The sequence below is a fragment of the Bubalus bubalis genome, chromosome 6 (genome assembly GCF_019923935.1).
Source record: "Bubalus bubalis isolate 160015118507 breed Murrah chromosome 6, NDDB_SH_1, whole genome shotgun sequence".
Taxonomy (NCBI): domain Eukaryota; kingdom Metazoa; phylum Chordata; class Mammalia; order Artiodactyla; family Bovidae; genus Bubalus; species Bubalus bubalis.
Window position 1 is genome coordinate 1,474,610 of NC_059162.1, and position 19,709 is coordinate 1,494,318.

The 19,709-nt window shown below is 36.7% G+C and overlaps 1 protein-coding gene across 5 annotated transcripts in view; it reads right to left on the reverse strand.

Moving 5' to 3' along the window:
- POU2F1 (POU class 2 homeobox 1) overlaps positions 1-19,709 on the reverse strand; it is a 213,882-nt gene that overhangs the window by 38,435 nt on the left and 155,738 nt on the right. For all 5 annotated transcript variants that reach the window (XM_025287424.3, XM_006055503.4, XM_006055504.4 and 2 more), the window contains 6 exons: positions 18,657-18,776; positions 15,551-15,739; positions 14,012-14,138; positions 12,770-12,864; positions 7,561-7,734; positions 885-1,026 (listed from right to left, as the gene is read on the reverse strand). In XM_025287424.3, coding sequence (XP_025143209.2) covers positions 885-1,026; positions 7,561-7,734; positions 12,770-12,864; positions 14,012-14,138; positions 15,551-15,739; positions 18,657-18,776 — 847 coding nt within the window. The remainder of the gene's footprint in view (positions 1-884; positions 1,027-7,560; positions 7,735-12,769; positions 12,865-14,011; positions 14,139-15,550; positions 15,740-18,656; positions 18,777-19,709) is intronic.

Sequence of the window (19,709 nt, forward strand, 5' to 3'; positions counted from 1 at the left end):
AAAAATCAAAGTATAATTGATTTACAATATTTTGTTGGTTTCAGGGATATAGCAAAGTGATTCAGTTATAAATACATTTTTTCAGATTGTATTTCACTACAGAGTATTACAAGATGTTGAATATAATTCTCTGTACAATACAGCAGGTCTTTGTTGCTTATCTATGTATAGTAGTAATTTGTATTTTTTGTATTTATTAAACTCATACTCCTAATGCGTTCCTCCTTCCCTCTCCCATTTTTGGTAACTATAAGTTTTTTTTTTTTCTATGTCTGTGATTCTGTTTCTAAATGAATATGGATTCATTTGTATTATTTTTTGGATTCCACATATAAGTGGTATCATACAGTAGTTGTCTTTGTTTGACTTATTTACTAAATATAATATTCTCTAGGTCCATCCATGTTGTTGTAAATGGTAATATTTCATTCTTTTTTATGGTTGAGTAATAGTCCATTGTATATACACACCAATGTGTGGTCACTTTTAATAACAAAGCAGAATTACCATCAGGAACAAATTTATAATAATCCATGGAGGAAGAACCAATAAACTTGTTTTTCAAGTTTATTTAAATATATAGGCCTTCTTATCCTCTTCAACTTCCTTCAACTGTCTCTCATTCTGGGCTCAAATATAAGAAATGTTCCAAAGCTAAAAACTATTGCTGATTATGTACCTTGTGTACTAGACTATTTAAATGAATTATCTCTCTAATTTATGTAGTCATAATTTATGTTGATCCTCCCATGATTAGTGAGCTTCAAGATTCTGTAGTATCAATAATGTAATAAGAAATATAATCCCCATTTATACAACAATCCCTTCTGTAAAATTTCAATGATCAACAAGGAAATATATATATTTTTTATATATTTACCCACCTGCATCATTTAGCCACTTCTCCAAAAGTGGCTTTAATTTGCACATGTTCTTAAAGCTGAGGTTCAAGGCTTCAAAACGAGAGATGGTAGTTTGGCTGAAGTCATTTCCATATAGTTTACCCATAGCAAGCCCAACATCGCCCTATATAATAATACAGAATAGGAAAGGAGAGAGAGAGAAGATTCATGTAATGTTTATGGTCTTCACTCGAGGGTGCTAGTCCAGTAACTGTTCTAGACAAAGAATCAACAATCATTCCATTTACTGGGTTCCACAAAAACATCCATCCCTAAGCTGAGCACAGTATTCCAGTGAAGGTTCTTGTTAATTAGGCCTCAATGGTGACAACATTCAAAACTGTCCCATATTCTCTCCATATTGAATCTCTTCTTAATAATTGAAATATCAAGTATTTCTGCGAACTCTCAAAAGGTAGTGCTGATATTCTACCAAGTAATTGATGCAACCAAAGTGATCTAAATAATCTTTAAAAATCAGTTAACCTGTATCACCTACAGGGTTAATAGATGTAACTGTCTGGATAACCTTAGATATTTCTGAACTAATCCAACTTCACACAAATCACTTTAAATCTTAGAAATTATGCTTCGTTCTTTAATTTTTTTCCTGTAAAGTATTTCTGGAAGCTGTGAAAAAAAAATCTCCTTTGCACTCTTAGTTTGGATTTCAAAGTTTGTTATAAAAACCAGGTATTCTAAAAAGACTACTTCTGTAACCATTATAGAAATTCACAGTAGAGAGTTTTGACCCATTTAGTCAAAACCTTTATGGGCACTGGAAACTTGGTAGCCTTATAGCAATAGAACAATGATCCCCTGAATATACTGCAAAAAATATCTTTCTCTATAAGCCTTTGAAATGTATGGAGGGCTTTTCCTCCAGCTGAAACCTCTCTTATTGTATATATATATAGGTAATACAAAGTGTCAGTTGCTCAATTGTGTCTGACTCTTTGTGATCCCATGGACTGTAGCCTCTATCCTCTGGATTCTCCAGGCAAGAACACTGGAGTGGGTAGCCATTCCCTTTTCATGGGATCTTTCTGACCTGGGGATCGAACTTGGGTCTCCTGCATCACAGGTGGATTCTTTACTGTCTGAGCCATCAGTTATATAGTAGAAATAATTCACACTCTCATTTCAAATAGTTTAGTGACAGGACAGAAAGGCAACATTTCTGGTCCAAAATACTACATAGCTAATTCTAGTAAGACAGTCAACTCCTAACTATCTTGGCAACATTCGTTTTGAATTAGGAATATCTCACTCCTTTGATTTATCTCCCCTATAAACCACCTTTTGGATAGAACATTGTCTATTAGCACTTACATAAGGGGTTAGTCAGTGAAAAGAAAGAATATTTCTTTTTAAACTCCATTTTCTTACTGGTGAGCAAACTGTATCAAAAAGTTCAACAGAGGAGAAATGTTGGATAAAGATAAAATGAGACTTTGAGAATACTTGAATTGGGGGCAGGAGGAGAAGGGGACGACAGAGGATGAGATGGCTGGATGGCATCACTGACTCGATGGTCATGAGTGTGAGTAAACTCTGGGAGCTGGTGATGGACAGGGAGGCCTGGTGTGCTGCGATTCATGGGGTTGCAAAGAGTTGGACACGACTGAGCGACTGAACTGAAATGAACTGAACGCCAACTGATCTATATTCTAATCTTTCCCATAGAATAGCTACCAGCTGCATGTGTAATTTAAATTAATTCAAAGCAGATAAATAAAAAATTTAGTTCCTTAGCCACCTTCCAAGTACTCAATAGGCACATGTGGATAGTGATTATCCTACTGGACAGCACAGATACAAAATCATAAAAGGTTTTACTGACAGCTCCGAATATACTATCTCACAGAAGTAGAACAGAAGTAGACCATCACACTTAAATAATTTCATTGTCTAAAAAGCAACAGATGCCTCAGTTAATATACTAATTTTCACTAATTTGATATAAGCTTGGTTTAGTGCTTTTGTAATACACAACCACCTTGGGTTCTCCCTCACAGAGTAAATGTCTGAACAGTTAACTCATACATAATCTGAACTAAATAATATCACTTGATTTTCTTTTTTTAAAAAAGCAGAGACAAAGAGGAATGAAGATTGAGTTTAGGAAATAATGAATGTATCACATGTGAGGGATGGTGTTAGAATACGGCATGCCTTCTAATTATGTAATAACATTTACAGCAATCCTTTAATAACAAATTATGTAGTTAGAAATACTGTTTAAAACACCTAATAACGCGTATATTTACTCAGAGAACAGGAATTTGTTTGTTTCAACTAATAACTTGAATGTCTAACTCACCGTCTGAGTGAATGTGTATAAACTGCATACTAAGCAATGTTTAAAAAAACTATAATTGAGGTATCTGACATAAAACATGTTGATCTTCCCATCCCACATCAGTAATGTGCGCCTTAATCCACATAGTCAAGGTCTGTGAAATGTTGCCACTGCTAAGTCAAAGTCATTTTGAAAAATAAGGAAGTGGTGTGTGTGTCAAATAATAGGATAAAACCATAAGCAGAACACCAGATCACAGGGAAGCTCCTTTATCAAAAAAAGAGAGGGACTTTGCTGCTAGTGCAGTGGTTAAGAATCCACCTTGCAATACAGGGGATGTGGATATGATCCCTGACTGGGCAACCAGGTCCCATATGCTGCGGCGTAACGAAGCCCGTGCATCACAATGAGAGCCCACACACCTCTGTGAAAGGTCCTGCATGAGGTGACAAAGGTCTGTGTGCCACAATTAAAGCCCCACACAGCCAAATACATAAATAGTAAAAAAAAAAAAAAGCAAGAGAGAGAGAGAAGGACAAAAAGAGAAACAACCCTGCCAGTGTGTTGGGTCAAATGCCACAGAAAGGTGAACCACTATTTGGTATAAAAGTTAAAGGTTTTTAAAAGTCTTAACAGCCCTGCCATATCACTTGGGCAACAATCTCCTAGGAAACGAAGAGTATGCTATGCTAATAGCTTAAGAGCTGAAGCACTGCTAAACATGCCAGCCTTATACTTATTTAAGCTTATTAATTTATTTCTACCAATCTAGTTCTATATTATCTTAGCTTTCTTTTTAAAAGCCAGTCAGATGGTTGAGACAGTTCAGAAGTACTAAAATCTTTGTGAATTACAATTTGTTTCTTCATAACTGAGACTCTTCATAAACATGCATTTTCTCTAAAATTATTATATCTATTAAAAAACATTTTATGTTCTCAATATATAATGTTCCTTTGAGCAAAAATAAATTACCAAAGAAATATAAAGAACAAAACAGGGATGTCATCCTTGATTTTTTATCTACCAGAGTAGGTAGTATGTTACAACACTTTCAACATAAAATAATTTGGATAATATTTTAGTGCTGGCTTAAATTTCAAACAGTAATTATATTCTCTGGGGAAAAAGCCATCAGGCTTTTCCTGATTCTATTGAAATACCCAATCTAATCTATACTTCAGTAATTTTATTTCACCTAATGATCTTGCTATGGCCAGTGTGTTCTCTTGGCCGAACTCTATTAGCCTTTGCTGTTCTGTATTCCAAGGGCAAATTTGCCTGTTACTACAGGTGTTTCTTGACTTCCTACTTTTGCATTCCAACAACACAAGAGAAGACTCTACACGTGCACATCACCAGATGGTCAACACTAAAATCAGATTGATTACATTCTTTGCAGCCAAAGATGAAGAAGCTCTATACAGTCAGCAAAAACAAAACCAGGAGCTGACTGTAGCTCAGATCATGAACTCCATATTGCCAAATTCAGATTTAAATTGAAGAAAGTAGAGAAAACTACTAGACCATTCAGGTATGACCTAAATCAAATCCCCTTATGACTACACACTGGAAGTGAGAAATAGATTTAAGGGATTCAATCTGATAGAGTGCCTGAAGAACTATGGATGGAGGTTTGTGACATTGTACAGGAGACAGGGATCAAGACCATCCCCATGGAAAAGAAATGCAAAAAAGCAAAATGGCTGTCTGAGGAGGCCTTACAGATAGCTGTGAAAAGGGAAGTGAAAAGCAAAGGAGAAAAGGAAAGATAAAAGCATCTGAATGCAGAGTTCCAAAGAATAGCAAGGAGAGACAAGAAAGCCTTCCTCAGCGATCAATGCAAAGAAATAGAGGAAAACAATAGAATGGGAAAGATTAGGGATCTCCTCAAGAAAATTAGAGATACCAAGGGAACATTTCATGTAAAGATGGGCTCAATAAAGGACAGCAATGGTATGACTCTAACAGAAGCAGAAGATATTAAGAAGAGGTGAAAAGAATACACAGAAGAACTGTACAAAAAAGATCTTCACGGCTCAGATAATCATGATGGTATGATCACTCACCTAGACCAGACATCCTGGAATGTGAAGTCAAGTGGGCCTGAGAAGCATCACTACAAACAAAGCTAGTGGAGCTGATGGAATTCCAGTTGAGCTATTTCAAATCCTAAAAGATGATGCTGTGAAAGTGCTGCACTCAATATGTCAGCAAATTTGGAAAACTCAGCAGTGGCCACAGGACTGGAAAAGGTCCCTTTCATTCCAATTTCAAAGAAAGGCAATGCCCAAGAATGTTCAAACTACCGCACAATTGCACTCATCTCACACACTAAGTAATGCTTAAAATTCTCCAAGCTGGGCTTCAGCAATACGTGAACCATGAACTTCCTGATGTTCAAGCTGGTTTTAGAAAAGGCAGAGGACCAGAGATCAAATTGCCAACATCCGCTGGATCATAGAAAAAGCAAGAGAGTTCCAGAAAAACATCTATTTCTGCTTTATTGACTATGCCAAAGCCTTTGACTGGGTGGATCACAATAAACTGTGGAAAATTCTGAAAGAGATGGGAATACCAGACCACCTGAACTGCCTCTTGAGAAACCTGTATGCAGGTCAGGAAGCAACACTTAGAACTGGACATGGAACAACTGACTGGTTCCAAATAGGAAAAGGAGCACGTCAAGGCTGTATATTGTTACCCTGCTTATTTAACTTCTATGCAGAGTACATCATGAGAAATGCTGGGCTGGAGGAAGCACAAGCTGGAATCAAGATTGCTGGGAGAAATATCAATAACCTCAGATATGCAGATGACACCACCCTTATGGCAGAAAGTGAAGAAGAACTAAAGAACCTCTTGATGAAAGAGGAGAGTGAAAAAGTCGGCTTAAAGCTCAACATTCAGAAAACGAAGATCATGGCATCTGGTCCCCTCACTTCATGGCAAATAGATGGGGAAACAGTGGCTGACTTTATTTTTCTGGGCTCCAAAATCACTGCAGATGGTGACTGCAGCCATGAAATTAAAACACTTACTCCTTGGAAGGAAAGTTATGACCAACCTAGACAGCATATTAAAAAGCAGAGACATTACTTTGCCAACAAAGGTCCGTCTAGTCAAGGCTATGGTTTTTGCAGTGGTCATGTATGGATGTGGGAGTTGGACTATAAAGAAAGCTGAGCACTGAAGAATTGATGCTTTTGAACTGTGGTGTTGGAGAAGACTCTTGAGAATCCCTTGGACTGCAAGGAGATCCAACCAGTCCATCCTAAAGGAGATCAGCCCTGGGTGTTCATTGGTAGGACTGGTATTGAAGCTGAAACTCCATTACTTTGGCCACCTGATGCGAAGAGCTGACTTATTGGAAAAGACCCTGATGCTGGGAAAGCTTGAGGGCAGGAGAAGAGGATGAAGAGGATGAGATGGTTGGATGGCATCATCTACTCAATGGACATGGGTTTGAGTGGACTGTGTAAGTTGGTGATGGACAGGGAGGCCTGTGTGCTGCGATTCATGGGGTTCCAAAGAGTTGGACACGACTAAGCGACTGAACTGAACTGAACTGAATGATCTTGCATCACTACATAAATGTCATTCAGCTTAATTATTTTCCTGATTTATCTGTGACACGTTAATCTAAGAGTAAGTCAGCAGGAATGGTTAGAACAAAAAGCTATATACCTAGAGCTTTAAACAGGCTTAAACCATTAAATTCATTCCACTTTAAAAACCCTCTGTTAGGTGACATTTTAAAATTTAATTTGGATTTTGGTTAGTTTGGATTTTTCATCTTCAACAGATTCCTATTTAGTTAATCAGCCTCAGTTTGGTATTACCGTGTGTTTGTGTGTGTATGTGTTTCCATTACTGCTTTCTTTTGCCCACAAACTATTTTAAACAAGTCTTTCAAATATTTCCCCTTTCAGCTACTATAAAAGGAATAAGGTAATCTTTATTCCTCTCATTCTTACTTATTATATACAACACGAAGGGCTAGAACCAAATGTTTTTCAAATGACACAGCCCTCAGTATATTACAGTTATTTCATTCCCCAACATAATCTCTTAAATTCTCACCATTTATGGGTATAATTCTAATTTCAGAGGCCTGTGTTCTGAGAGAAACGTTAACAATTTTAGCATAACAGTAAATTATATATTTATACATGAATAAAAATGATGAAAGTCTAAACTTATAAATGCAGGAAATGGCTAAGAAAAAGCTACAGTCCAAAATTAAAAACAAACCTGAAAAATATACTGCTCCTTAGAAGTCTCTTTGGACATGGAATGCAAATATTTGGACCTGGCCAAGGAAGGAAGCTTTAGTTAAAGGTAGGTTCATCCTACCTGAGTGAATCCAAGTTTGATTCGTCTTTGTTTGAAGGTCTTGGCAAACTGCTCAAGTTCCTCAAGGTCACTGGGCTCCTCCAAGCTGGGAGTATCAATCCGCTTTGGTGTTGCCTGGCTCTGTGGAAGCGTCTGAATTGGGGTTGCTGCTATTGTGCGTGTTGGGGTTGCTGGCTGTTAGAGAAGGAACAGAAGAATAAGAACAAACATACACTAAGAAATTTAAGTTTATATCTGGAATGCTGCAAGTAAACAATTTACAGGAACAATTATATTCAAGAACTATGAAGACCATGTAACACTGTGGCAGGTACAACGTAACACCCAGTGAGAAAAGCAGAGTGTGATGCTATATATGCTACAATTACAGTTAAGGTCAAACACGTACATCTGTGGAAAAGACCTGAATATACACAAATGAAATCCATTATCCTTGAGTTTTCGAATGGTCTGAATACATGCATCTTATGTCACTTAAGAAATCAGTCTTTACTTTTAAGAACCTGTATCACAAATATGTCACTTAAACTATAAGTTTCAAAACAGCAGGAACCATCCCTGTCTTATCACTATCATATCTCCTACTTGTAATAGAATATTATAAAAAATAAGATTATTAAAAACTATTTTAAGGGGGGAAAACAAATCACCTATAGTTTAAATAACTTAATAGCTTCATTTCTGACTGTTAGTTCAAGTTTTCTTCCATAGAGCTTCATTTTTACGCTGTTAAATTTATCCATAACCTCTAGAAGTTTTCTTCCTCCCGCACATCTACTGATCTATTGTTAACCTTAACTGTAATTATAGTAACAAAATTTTATACTCTGCTCTTCTCCCCTAACATTATTAGGTTTCAATTTTTTCTACTATGGTGTTTCAGTCATCCTAATTGTCAAAGGTGGGCTGAAAGGTAATAATATCATAATAATAATTTATTTAACCATTTCTTTATCGTTAGACAGTTTTCATTTGTTTTTACTAACATAGATGATACCACAATGAAACACTGTGCATACAGTCATTTTTTCCACCTAATTAGTTCTTTGAGATAAATTCACAAAGGATTTTTCTGTAACTGGATAAAGAGTATACCACACACAATTTCACGGCTTTTGGTATACATCATAATGCTGGTTCTCAGTGTACAATGTTCTCCACATGATTTGTGTTAGCAGTTTTAAAAAATGTTTTACTAATTCAGGAATAAACTGTACTTTGCTAATGCCTTAATTCTTATTTCTTATAACTTAAAGCCAAAATTTTCCCATGTGTTAATTATTACCTGTACTTCCTTTCATGTGAATTAACTTTACATCCATAACCCATTTATATATTAATGGTATCCTTATTCTCAAAGAGCTCATCAAATGTTATAAATTAAGCCTTTGTCTGTTGTGTTAATAAAATAATTTTCCCACTCTGCTTTTCTCCTTTTATTTTTCAGTGTATGTAAGTTTTGAATTATCATTTGGGTGAACTATTTTTTCTTCCTCAGTTATCTGCGGTTGCTTCAAATCTGAGAAAGCTTTGACTTATTTCTAGCTAAAAGTATCCTGCTTCTTCAATGTCTTTAAAAATGTTTAATTATTTAAATCCATCTAAAGTTTATTTGGGGACATAAGGGTATGATCTATCTTTTTTGACTCACAAGCTCCGAGTAGAACCCTTCTTCTGAGTGCTCACTAGTGACAGGTGCTGCCCTGACTGCATCCTAACTGCTCAGCCAACCCTCCCTGTGAACAGAAGCCCAGGTGAGAGATTACAGGACAGGATTACAGATGGAGCCTCTGGTTGTATACTTTTTTCCTTATAATTTTAATGCATCGTATTCCCCTAAATTTTACTTCATTAGTAATATGCTCTCTCCACCTGAACTAACTGCCCCTGAAAATGACATAATAGGAATTGCGCATGCCTACACTAGGGGTAAGCTCCTCTCTACCATCCCTCTTCAATGAAGACAACAAAATTAATCTCTCTGGCATGCTGACACTGAGAAAATTTTAACCTGACCACCTGGAGGAACCCAAAACTTTACCGACCAAGTTAGAGTCCTATGTGGTTATAACTTCCCACTGAAACTGGTTGATGGTTAGAGATGTGTCTCAACTATCAGACAGTCGCTTTATTTCCAGGCTTGAAGTAGCCCCATTCTCAAATAGTAAAGGACTAAAAATAGCTTGGGTACCTTTTGGTGGAGTGGTTACAGATAAGTTACCCCAACTCCAGAAACCTCAGGCTGGACTGGGCCAGATCTAGAAATAGTAGAGTAAAATTCAGTGAGCAGGAGTCAGGATGAAGCTGTCAGCCCTGCCACTGTTTACAAAGCTCGTAGGTCAGAAAGGAACTGCTGCTGTAGGTTTTCTTTTCAACCTCATTTTCATAATTCCGCTTATTCACAATTAAATGCACCATTTAAAAGTGTACAGTTGGATGGGTTTTGACAACTATATTTAGTCATAAAACTCTTATAAGAGATTAAGATGCAGAAAATTTCCATCACCCTCAAAATTTCCTGGGCCCTTTGTTGTCAATCCTCACCCCTAGCCCCATCCCCTGGCAACCACTGATTTGATTTCTGTCCCTATAGCTTTGTCTGTTGTAAAATGCCACATAAATTGAATCATGCAGTATACAGTTTTTATGTTTGTCTTCTTTCACCTGGCATAATGCTTTTGAAATTCATACATGATGTTGAATGTATCGTAAATACATTTGTTTCTTTGGCTGAGTAGCAATCCATCATATAGATATGTCAAAATTTATGTTATCTATTCACCAGTTGATGGCTGTTTAGGCTGTTTATAAAAGCTCTATGAACATTCACATACAGGTCTTTGTGTGAGCAAATGCACTCATTTCTGAGAGTACAGCTGCTGAGTCATAAGGTGTATTTAACTTGATAAGAAACCTCCAACTTCTTCTCTAAAGGGCCTGCATCAATCCGCAACCCCAGTGGCAACGTTTAAGAGCTGGGTTTGCTTTATATTCTCACCAACACTTGGTATTATCATAGTCTTTAATTTTGCCCGGTCTACTGGGTATGTAGTGATATTTCATTTGCATTTTCCTCATGACTAATAATTTTGAGCATCTTTTCATACACTTATTGGGTATTTAATGTGCCTTCTTTGGTAAAATATCTTGAAATATTATGCACAAACCCCCTTAAAAAAAAAAAAAACAGGTTGTCTTATTGTGCTGTATGAGTTCTTTATATAATCTGGATATGTCTTTTATTTTTATGAGTTTCAAGAATATTTTCTTCCAGTCTGTGGCTTTTCTTTTCATTCTTTCAACCGAAGCTTTTAATTTTTATGAAATTAAATTTATTACTTTTTTTCTTTTATGGTTAGTGCTTTCTGTGTCCCACTTAAGAAATTACCTTATCCAGGGACCCAAAGATTTTCCCTTATGTTTTTTTTTAGAAGTTTAGGTCTGCAACCCATTTCAAATTAATCTTTGTATATCATTGTGAAGGAGAAGAGGGTGACAGAGGATGAGATGGTTGGATGACATCACTGCTTCAATGGATGTGAACCTGGGCAGACTTCGGGAGATAGTGAGGGACAGTGAGGCCTGGAGTGCTGCAATCGATGGGTTCCCAAAGAGTCGAACGTGACTGAGCAACAACAATAATATCGTTGTGAAATAAGGAGTGAGGTTCTTTTTTTTTCTGCCTATGGATAGCCAGTTGGTTCTTGATGATGCAAGTCTATTGGACTTCTGCTCTATTTCTATTCACATGCCATTATCACACTGTCTTTCTTACCATAGTTGTATAATAATTCTAGACAACGAGTAACCCTTTAACTTTCTCACTTTTCAAAACTGCCTATTCCATGACCTCTTCAATTCTGTACAAGTGTTAGAAACACCACACATATTTCTTCAAAGAAAGCTGTAGATATTAATTGGGATTGTGTTGAATCTATAGATCAATTTGGAGAGATCTTGTTTTATGAATCGAAGTCTTCATGAACACATTACATCTCTCCATTTACTTAGGTCTTCTTCAATTTCACTCAGCAAGATTTTGTAGTCTTCAATGTATAGGTCTTATAAACATTTTGTTAAATTTATTCTTAATTACTGCAAATATTTTTCTTCTTAATTTCAATTTCCAAATGATTTTTATTAATATACAGATTTTTGTCTATTGACTTTGTATCTTGCTTGCTAAGTTACTAAGTAATTTTGTATCATACTTGCTAAGTTCACTTACTAATTCCAGCAACATTTTTGTAGATTCCTCTGAATTTTCTGCATAGATAATCATGTTGTCTGCCAAAGGAGACCCTTGCTTTCTAACCTACATGTTCTTTATTTTTCTTATCTTACTGCATTGCTAGGCTCTTCAGTACAATGCTGAATAAAAGTGGTAACAGTGGATAACTGTTCAGTCTTTATAATTTTTTTTTTTTTGGTAGATGCCTTTTAGCAGGTTGAGAAAGTTACTTTCTGTTCTTAGAAGAGTTTTTTTGTTTTTTTTTTTTTTTAATCATAAACAGTTGTTGAATTTGGTCAAATCTAGTAATTTGTTAGTATCAAGTGGTAACTTCCATAGTTATGAACAAAGAGAATCAGAGATAGCAGGGGAATTGAGGATCAGCTAGTTCAATCATCTACTTTACAGATAAGGAAATGGAGGTGCAGAAAGGAGAAATGATATGCTCAAAGTCACAGCTAGGAAAGAAACAGAACTAGGTCTAAAGCCTTAATCTCTAGATGCCTAGACTCGTACTTTTTCTATAGTTAAACTCTGGAAGAAATTAGCTAAAGCAACACACGAAAGTTGAGATGGGGAATAAACACAGAGGTAAGAGTCTCTTCATAGTTTCTGAGCAAGAGCAAAGAACAATGACGGTTTTAACGAGGCACTAGGTGTCTAGATCAAGTGGTAATCTCTCCTGTCATATGTCAGGGGGGAGGGTGGTCAAAGAGCCAGAATGCATTGCTCATTCAGTGCTAACATAGTTATTCTTTATGAACATGTAACAAAATAGGGACTCGCTGAAGGTTTTCAAAGACTACATCAATTTGGCAGCATTTTTTTCTATGAAGCTGAAAAACCTAGCTTTGAAATTTTGGTGAGTTTTTTAAAACTATTCGAATTATTTTTATTAGGGAGTTGAATTAGACAGAGCCTCAAAGTATCTCAAGATAACACGATAAAAGCAAGCAACCCTCATGGAAGAAAACTGACCTGGGAGGTGAGGGCGATGCTTGGCTGAGACTGTAGGAGGTTGGCTTGGCTTTGCTGAGGTAGTTGTGTTAAAAGATTTTGCGCTTGCAGGAGACCTACAAAACACAAACATGTTATGTCCAACATTAAAGATTACCTTGAACATATGGCATAAGAAAGTGACGTGAAAAATTCAACTGATATCCTGATAGTCCTACTGGTCTTAAAACTCTTAAGGTCTTATTTGCCTACAGTCTTATTAAATACAATTCAGTCGTATTAAATTCAGTCTTATTAAATACAATTTGGGCAAGAAGATATGGAAAAATGTAAAACTGGTATATGTCTTTGGTGTAACCTAGCCTCTCTGGTTGATCAATTTTTTTATTTTAGGAAGGAATAGATGAAAGTGAAGAAGTATTTTAAATGGAAGCAACTTGAAACTCCAAAAAAAAAAAAAAAAAAAACAAACCCACAAAACTCTACTTCTTAACCCAAAAGCAATTAGAAGCTGCTAGTATATGCTAGACCAGAGAACTGTCTAGGTCATGAAAGGGGCAGGCTATCTTATCCGTTTAAAAGTGGAATACGTATGTGTACAACAAAAGATTTTTGAATGGTTAAGAAAAAGGCTAAAAAACAAATAATGAGGAAGCAGTAATGCACTAATATTCCTTGGGTTGAAGCCTTGATACTCTAATACTGTCTATATTGATTCCATTAACCAGCCCAACAAACATGATTGCACTTTATACAGAAATAACACAACAACATTTAGCACTAAAAGGCCTTGAAGATTTTTTTTTATAACTCCCCAAATTTGTACAGTTTCTAACATGATACCCTCTTTTTCTTAAACTTTAAAAGAAAACCAATAATTGCTAGAAGCATATACTTTCAATGCTCAAATCCTCAGCCCACATTCTTTGAACACATTCCCATGAAAAACTATCAAAACATTAGAAGCAATTTATCCAATATATGTGCAGCAGTTGAAGAATTTAATTGAGACTTTTGGTCAAACTCACAGTACTCCTTACGGTGTAAGCATATGAAAGGCAGGGAATGATGACCTTCAATAATGAGGTATGCATGACAAAGTTTTTCTCAACATGAATATTGAGCTTAAAGTTAAATTAAATTAAAAAAAAAAAAACCACTGTTTTAATGGACAGCTTCTGGGCCAAAATATAATAGTCAGCATCTGTGTGGACAAGTGGACAGCCTTGGCGCACCACTAATAAGCTCTAAGGAGGTGCTCACCCTGCTGGCCCTGGGGCGTCTGTGAGATGATAAACTGCGCTGGTTGCAGGTTGGTTGTTGGATGGACCAGTACAAACTGTTGCAGGTTGAGATTCTGCTGTTGAAGTTGTTGCAGTTGTTGCAGATCCTAAAAAAGTAGGATTAAAACATGGATTGGAGATTCTGAAATAAAAGTGTGCTTAATCTTAAGTTTCCCAGATGATGAGTTCTGTCATCCAAATAAAAAGAGAGTCAATATTTGACATTATTATAAACTCCTAACAAGGATGTGCTCTGAATATGTTCCAAAGCGTGTGAAGGAACCTGGAGCTGCGACAAGGACATGCTGTTTCTATGAGCATATATTGCGTCATGACAACGCGAAATCTAATTTTCAATAGTTAAATGCTTATGGTTGTATCTTTAACATGTAGAGACCAACATGAGCTTTAAAAATCAAGTGAGAAAAGAATATGTTGCTTTTTTAAGTGACAGAATTTCCTCTTGTAGAGCAAAAATTAAGTATTATGTCTGAACCTGCATCAATAAATTAAAAGACCTATGAAATCTGGCACCAGCCTAAGTCAGCTGAGAAGACAGTGCATAAATTTAAAAAAAAGCTATCCATATAAAAATCTGATCTATAACATATTAAACTTGCTTATATTGGCTTATTATTTCATAATTTTTAATGTCCTTGCATGTATATTATCTTATTAGAATAATGTCAAGATAGAGTCTCACAACTTAGGCATGAAAAACATTTATTTGGTAATGAAAAAAATGGGCAAAATAAAAACAATGACTATTACATAATAGTCATAAACATTAGTCTGACATCTATTCTGTACTTATAGTTTATTGGCTTTTTTTTTAATGTTTAGTCAAATTCTAGCTATAATTTAAGCCCATTTCTGAGTCTTCTCTGGGGGTATAAAACAATTATCTGTATTGGACTCATAATAACTCTTCATCATTTCACTGATGTGACTACTTCTACTTTTTTCCTCTCCTTGAGACAAAGGTTTCCATTTACTTTTCCTCCTTGGTAGAACTGTCTATGCCTCTCTAAATAAATTTTTATTATCTCTGGATACTCTGCCCCAAAATGCAAAAATTAAAGCCAAACACTCTACTGCAGTTCCGCACAAAGCAATCACTCTGTAGCAGAGAGATGGTTCTCAGTTCCTCTTACACGCGGGTGGCAACACCCACTGCAGAGCATGTGAAAGAACGCGTGCCTGCTGTAATTAGCTAATTAAATAAATATAGCGATCCTCTGCTCCAGAAATACGCCAGCTAATTATTCAAGAGCTGCCACCTAATATAAACAGTTATTCAAATAATTGGTTATGTGTTTATAATACCAACTCAAATAAGCAAACAAATGTATTATTTCTAGTTCAGTAGTAAAGAAGGCTTCATCACTCACCTCGCTGATGTAGAGCTTCTCAGGCCTTTAAGCGCCCACACTAACAATCAGAAAGTGGACTTAATACCAAAGAAACTCTGCCATTCTATTCCCCCTTCCCGCCCCAGCGATGAGAATCACTCACTCACCTGTGCGATCTGTATGGGCTGAGACAAGGGGATCTGCGTCATGGGTGTGGCGGCGGAGGCGGAGATGGTGGCCCCGGCAGCGCTGTGCTGTTGGCTGGCGGAATGCTGCTGCACGGCAGCCGCCAGCAGCTGTGCCTGTGCCTGAGCCTGCTGTAGCAGTAACTGCTGCTGGGCTGGTGTCAAAGTCAGCTAAACAAAGTCAGGACAAACAGTCGGAAAGGGTTAAAGGAGATGGGCCCCCAGTGCAAGCCAACTGCTTTGAAGTAAGTAGCTCAAGTGGTATTAAACCATAGATACCCAACTTCATATGGCAAGTATGAGGCTAAAATGTTCATCAGTGATCAAGCTACCATTACTTGCAGACCATTTACATTAAAATAGTGGTCCTCACTCTGGACTTAATCATTCAAGCTTGTCCAGGCCCAAGGGTTCAGGCAAAAAAGTAATTAACTAGTAAGCAACAAAGAAAAGAATCAATACTGCCAGGAAATGAAAAGATATTTACACCCAACAGAACAGCAAGTGATTAGTGAGATGAATAAGGAACAAGGATGCTGGATCTGACCAGGAAAGAACTGATAAGGCCCAGCTTCTTCTAATTAGCATGAATCCCTACCATATTCCATCACTTTCATTATGTTCTAAGATATGATTAAAGAATATGAGGTCCATTTGTTTCTTTTCCCAGTCTCCGTACAGCCTCCTCCCCAACCATCTTTTCTGTTACTGAAAGCATGGGGTCTCTGCAACTTTACATCCTCTTTCCAATATATTATCTCTGTGAAACAGGTGGTGACAGCCGTTCTCTTTAGAGGCAAACGAAGCCCCAGGCCCAAGTTTGACAGAAGCTCCAGCCACATGAACCTGCATTCCCAAGTGTCTCTCACTCTTATAAGCACTAGGCACTCAAACAAAACCCAAACAAGAAAACAGGAAATGTATTTGAAGATTTAAACTTGCTTTCAAAATGCAGCTTTTTTCAAACACACTTAAAGTGCTAAGTATGTTCTACCTTCTTTTTGGTGACATGTTCTGATCAAAGCAAGAAGGAATATTCTGAAGAGCAAGTATGTCATTTAGTGGCATAATCCTTTTTCTAAAAAGGTCCAATACAATTTGTGTATTAGAGACAGAATCAAAATTAAATCATTCAAAATCCCAATACCCATCAAGATAGATGTTTATAAATATTTTATATAATATGTAAACATATATTAATTTCTATTGATGGGATTTTGTAAAACAATTCTGCAACTATTCTTAAAAGAGCCTTCTGCTGCCAAAACATACTTAACTGAAATGAAGGAAATAAAATATTTTGTAGGTTGATGTGATATGAACTGAATAACAAACAACTCTTCCTTACCACTCCTCTTGACTCCCCAACAAAAGATAATTTAATACACAAATTTTCAACATTGGAAAATATTTTTAATGGGGCCTCAGAGAAAAGACATCTGAAAAGTTAAAAGCTTAATATACTTGCACAGGTCAATTTACTACCAATATTGAAAGAGACACATGTACCCCAGTGTTCATCGCAGCACTGTTTACAATAGCCAGGACATGGAAGCAACCTAGATGTCCACTGGCAGACGAATGGATAAGAAAGCTGTGGTACATATACACAATGGAATATTACTCAGCTATTAAAAAGAATGCATTTGAATCAGTTCTAATGAGGTGGATGAAACTGGAGCCTATTATACAGAATGAAGTAAGTCAGAAAGAAAAACACCAGTACAGTATACTAATGCATGTATATGGAAATTAGAAAGATGGTAATGATGACCCTATATGAGAGACAGCAAAAGAGACACAGATGTAAAGAACAGACTTTTGGACTCTGTGGGAGAGGGCAAGGGTGGGATGATTTGAGAGAACAGCATTGAAACATGTATACTATCATACATGAAACAGATCGCCAGTTCAGGTTTGATGCATGAGACAGGGTGCTCAGTGCTGGTGCACTGGATGACCCTGAGGGATGGGATGGGGAGGGAGGTGGGAGGGAGGGTCAGGATGGGGAACACATGTACACCCGTGGCTGATTCACATGACTGGATAGCAAAACCCACCACAATACTGTAAAGTAATTAGCCTCCAATTAAAATTTAAAAAAAAAAAACAAAAAACTTTACTACCAAAAAAAACCAGATGACATTTATTGAACACTATAACATGCCAGACACTGTTCTGTGAGTTTCACCTATATCACTACTCCTAATCTCTAAAACAATACTGTGAGCTAAGTATTATTAACATCTCCATTTAACTGAAGGAAACCTGCGGCACAGAGAGATGAATTAGCCAACACAGTAAACTGAAGAGCCAGGACATGACAGCAGAGGTTTCATTTTAGAACACTGTGTGTGTGTGCTTGGTCACTCAGTCATGCCCAACTCTTTGTGACCCCATGGACTGCAGCCTGCCAGGCTCCTCTGTCCACAGAATTTTCCAGGCAAGAATACTGGAACAAGTTGCAATTTCCTATTCTAGGGGATCTTCCTGACCCAGAGATCAAACCTGTGTCTCCTGCATTAGCAGGTGGATTCTTTTTTTTTTTTTTTTTTCTGTCTAGGATTTTATTAGACTGCTTTTTTTCCCCCAATATACCAGTATTGGAAGATTGAGACAAAAAGGCAGGTGGATTCTTTACCACTGAGCCATTTGGGAAGCCCCTTAGAACACTATACAGTAATTTTAAATGTTTTTCTTTTATAGGTACTAATCCATTCTTTAACTTCTACTCTGCAGTGATGTTATAACTCCAAACTGACAACCACTGATACAATTTCATCACTGTAACTATTTCAACCATGGGAACATGATTCCACTGCATGATGAAGCAACAGCTGAAACACTGGTTTAAAAAAGTTCGTAAGTTTACCCAGAGCCTATCTGCCATAGTAAGAAAAAATACACTGAAAACTCATGACAAAGATAGCTCTTTTTTCAGAGCTGTTTACAATGTAGAAAAATTTTTTAAAGACATATGCCAGGCATAGCCATGTATCTGCTACAGTCAACAGATCTAATCAGATACTGGCCAGTGGCAGTTTTGACACAGAGAAAGTTTATTACAAATCTCTCAGTGAAAACTTACCCCAGTTATCTGTCCTCCAGCCAGCATGAGCTGGGTCTGGGGGATGGCTGCCTGCACTGAAGGCTGCTGGGAAGGCTGGCTCGGCTGCTGTGAATCCCCCGATTCTTCATTAGGTTTAGACTGAGGGGGTGGGGGGAGAAAAAAAGATTTAATAATTGATTTTTTAAAAGTACTAATTTCATATTTTAAGATTTACAACACAGACTTATCTAATCATGAGTTTTCCAACTTCACATTTCCTTTCTTATATCTTTGTATTTTCCTAATTTTATGTATTAAGTTTTCAGACTTTTTATTCCAAAACTAGCAAAGCTGCTTAGTTTTTCTTAATTTTCAAAATTTTTCAATAATTCTTAATTTTTAAGAAGAAAAAGTAATTTGGTCTTCTACTAGTTGACAGAATTTTTCATAAACACAAATCCTTAACTCTGGAAATAAGGAGTAAGGGAAGAACATATTTTCAACCTATGTTTACACTAGACAGACCCTCTATCTCAACATTTTGACATGTCTTTGGTGGTCAGTGTAAAACTTCCTTATATACCATTTCAGAAATTGATTATTTGACCCACTGAACTTTTCAACTAATCTTTTAAAGAACTATAAATTTAGCATTCCCCCATCAAGTAACACACAAGCTTAGAGGGAAATGCTGAAGCCAAGAGGGAAAGAGAATATGATCCTGAAAGGGGCACTGAGAGAAAATTTTATGGTAATTAAAACTGGTTATGCAGAGCATTAAAATTCTGCCTAGATTTGCATATTTCCCACCACCTGTTTTGGGGACTGCAGCAAGGCTAATTAACATAAAGGCTCTGATTAATTCTGCCAGTCACTGAGAGATAATTACAGTGCAAGACTGTAAACATTCCACAGTGGAGATACAGCCTGTTTGCCAACATCTCTCTAAGGGATAACAGTTTGCCATGGCAACCAAGGCAATTTTCCACCTCCTCTCCCTCAAAAAGGAAGGTCACATTATCTCCTTTTCATTTCTCTTCTCGTCTCCATGTGTTACTAGGTCCATATTTCACTTGGTTTCATGGAATGCTC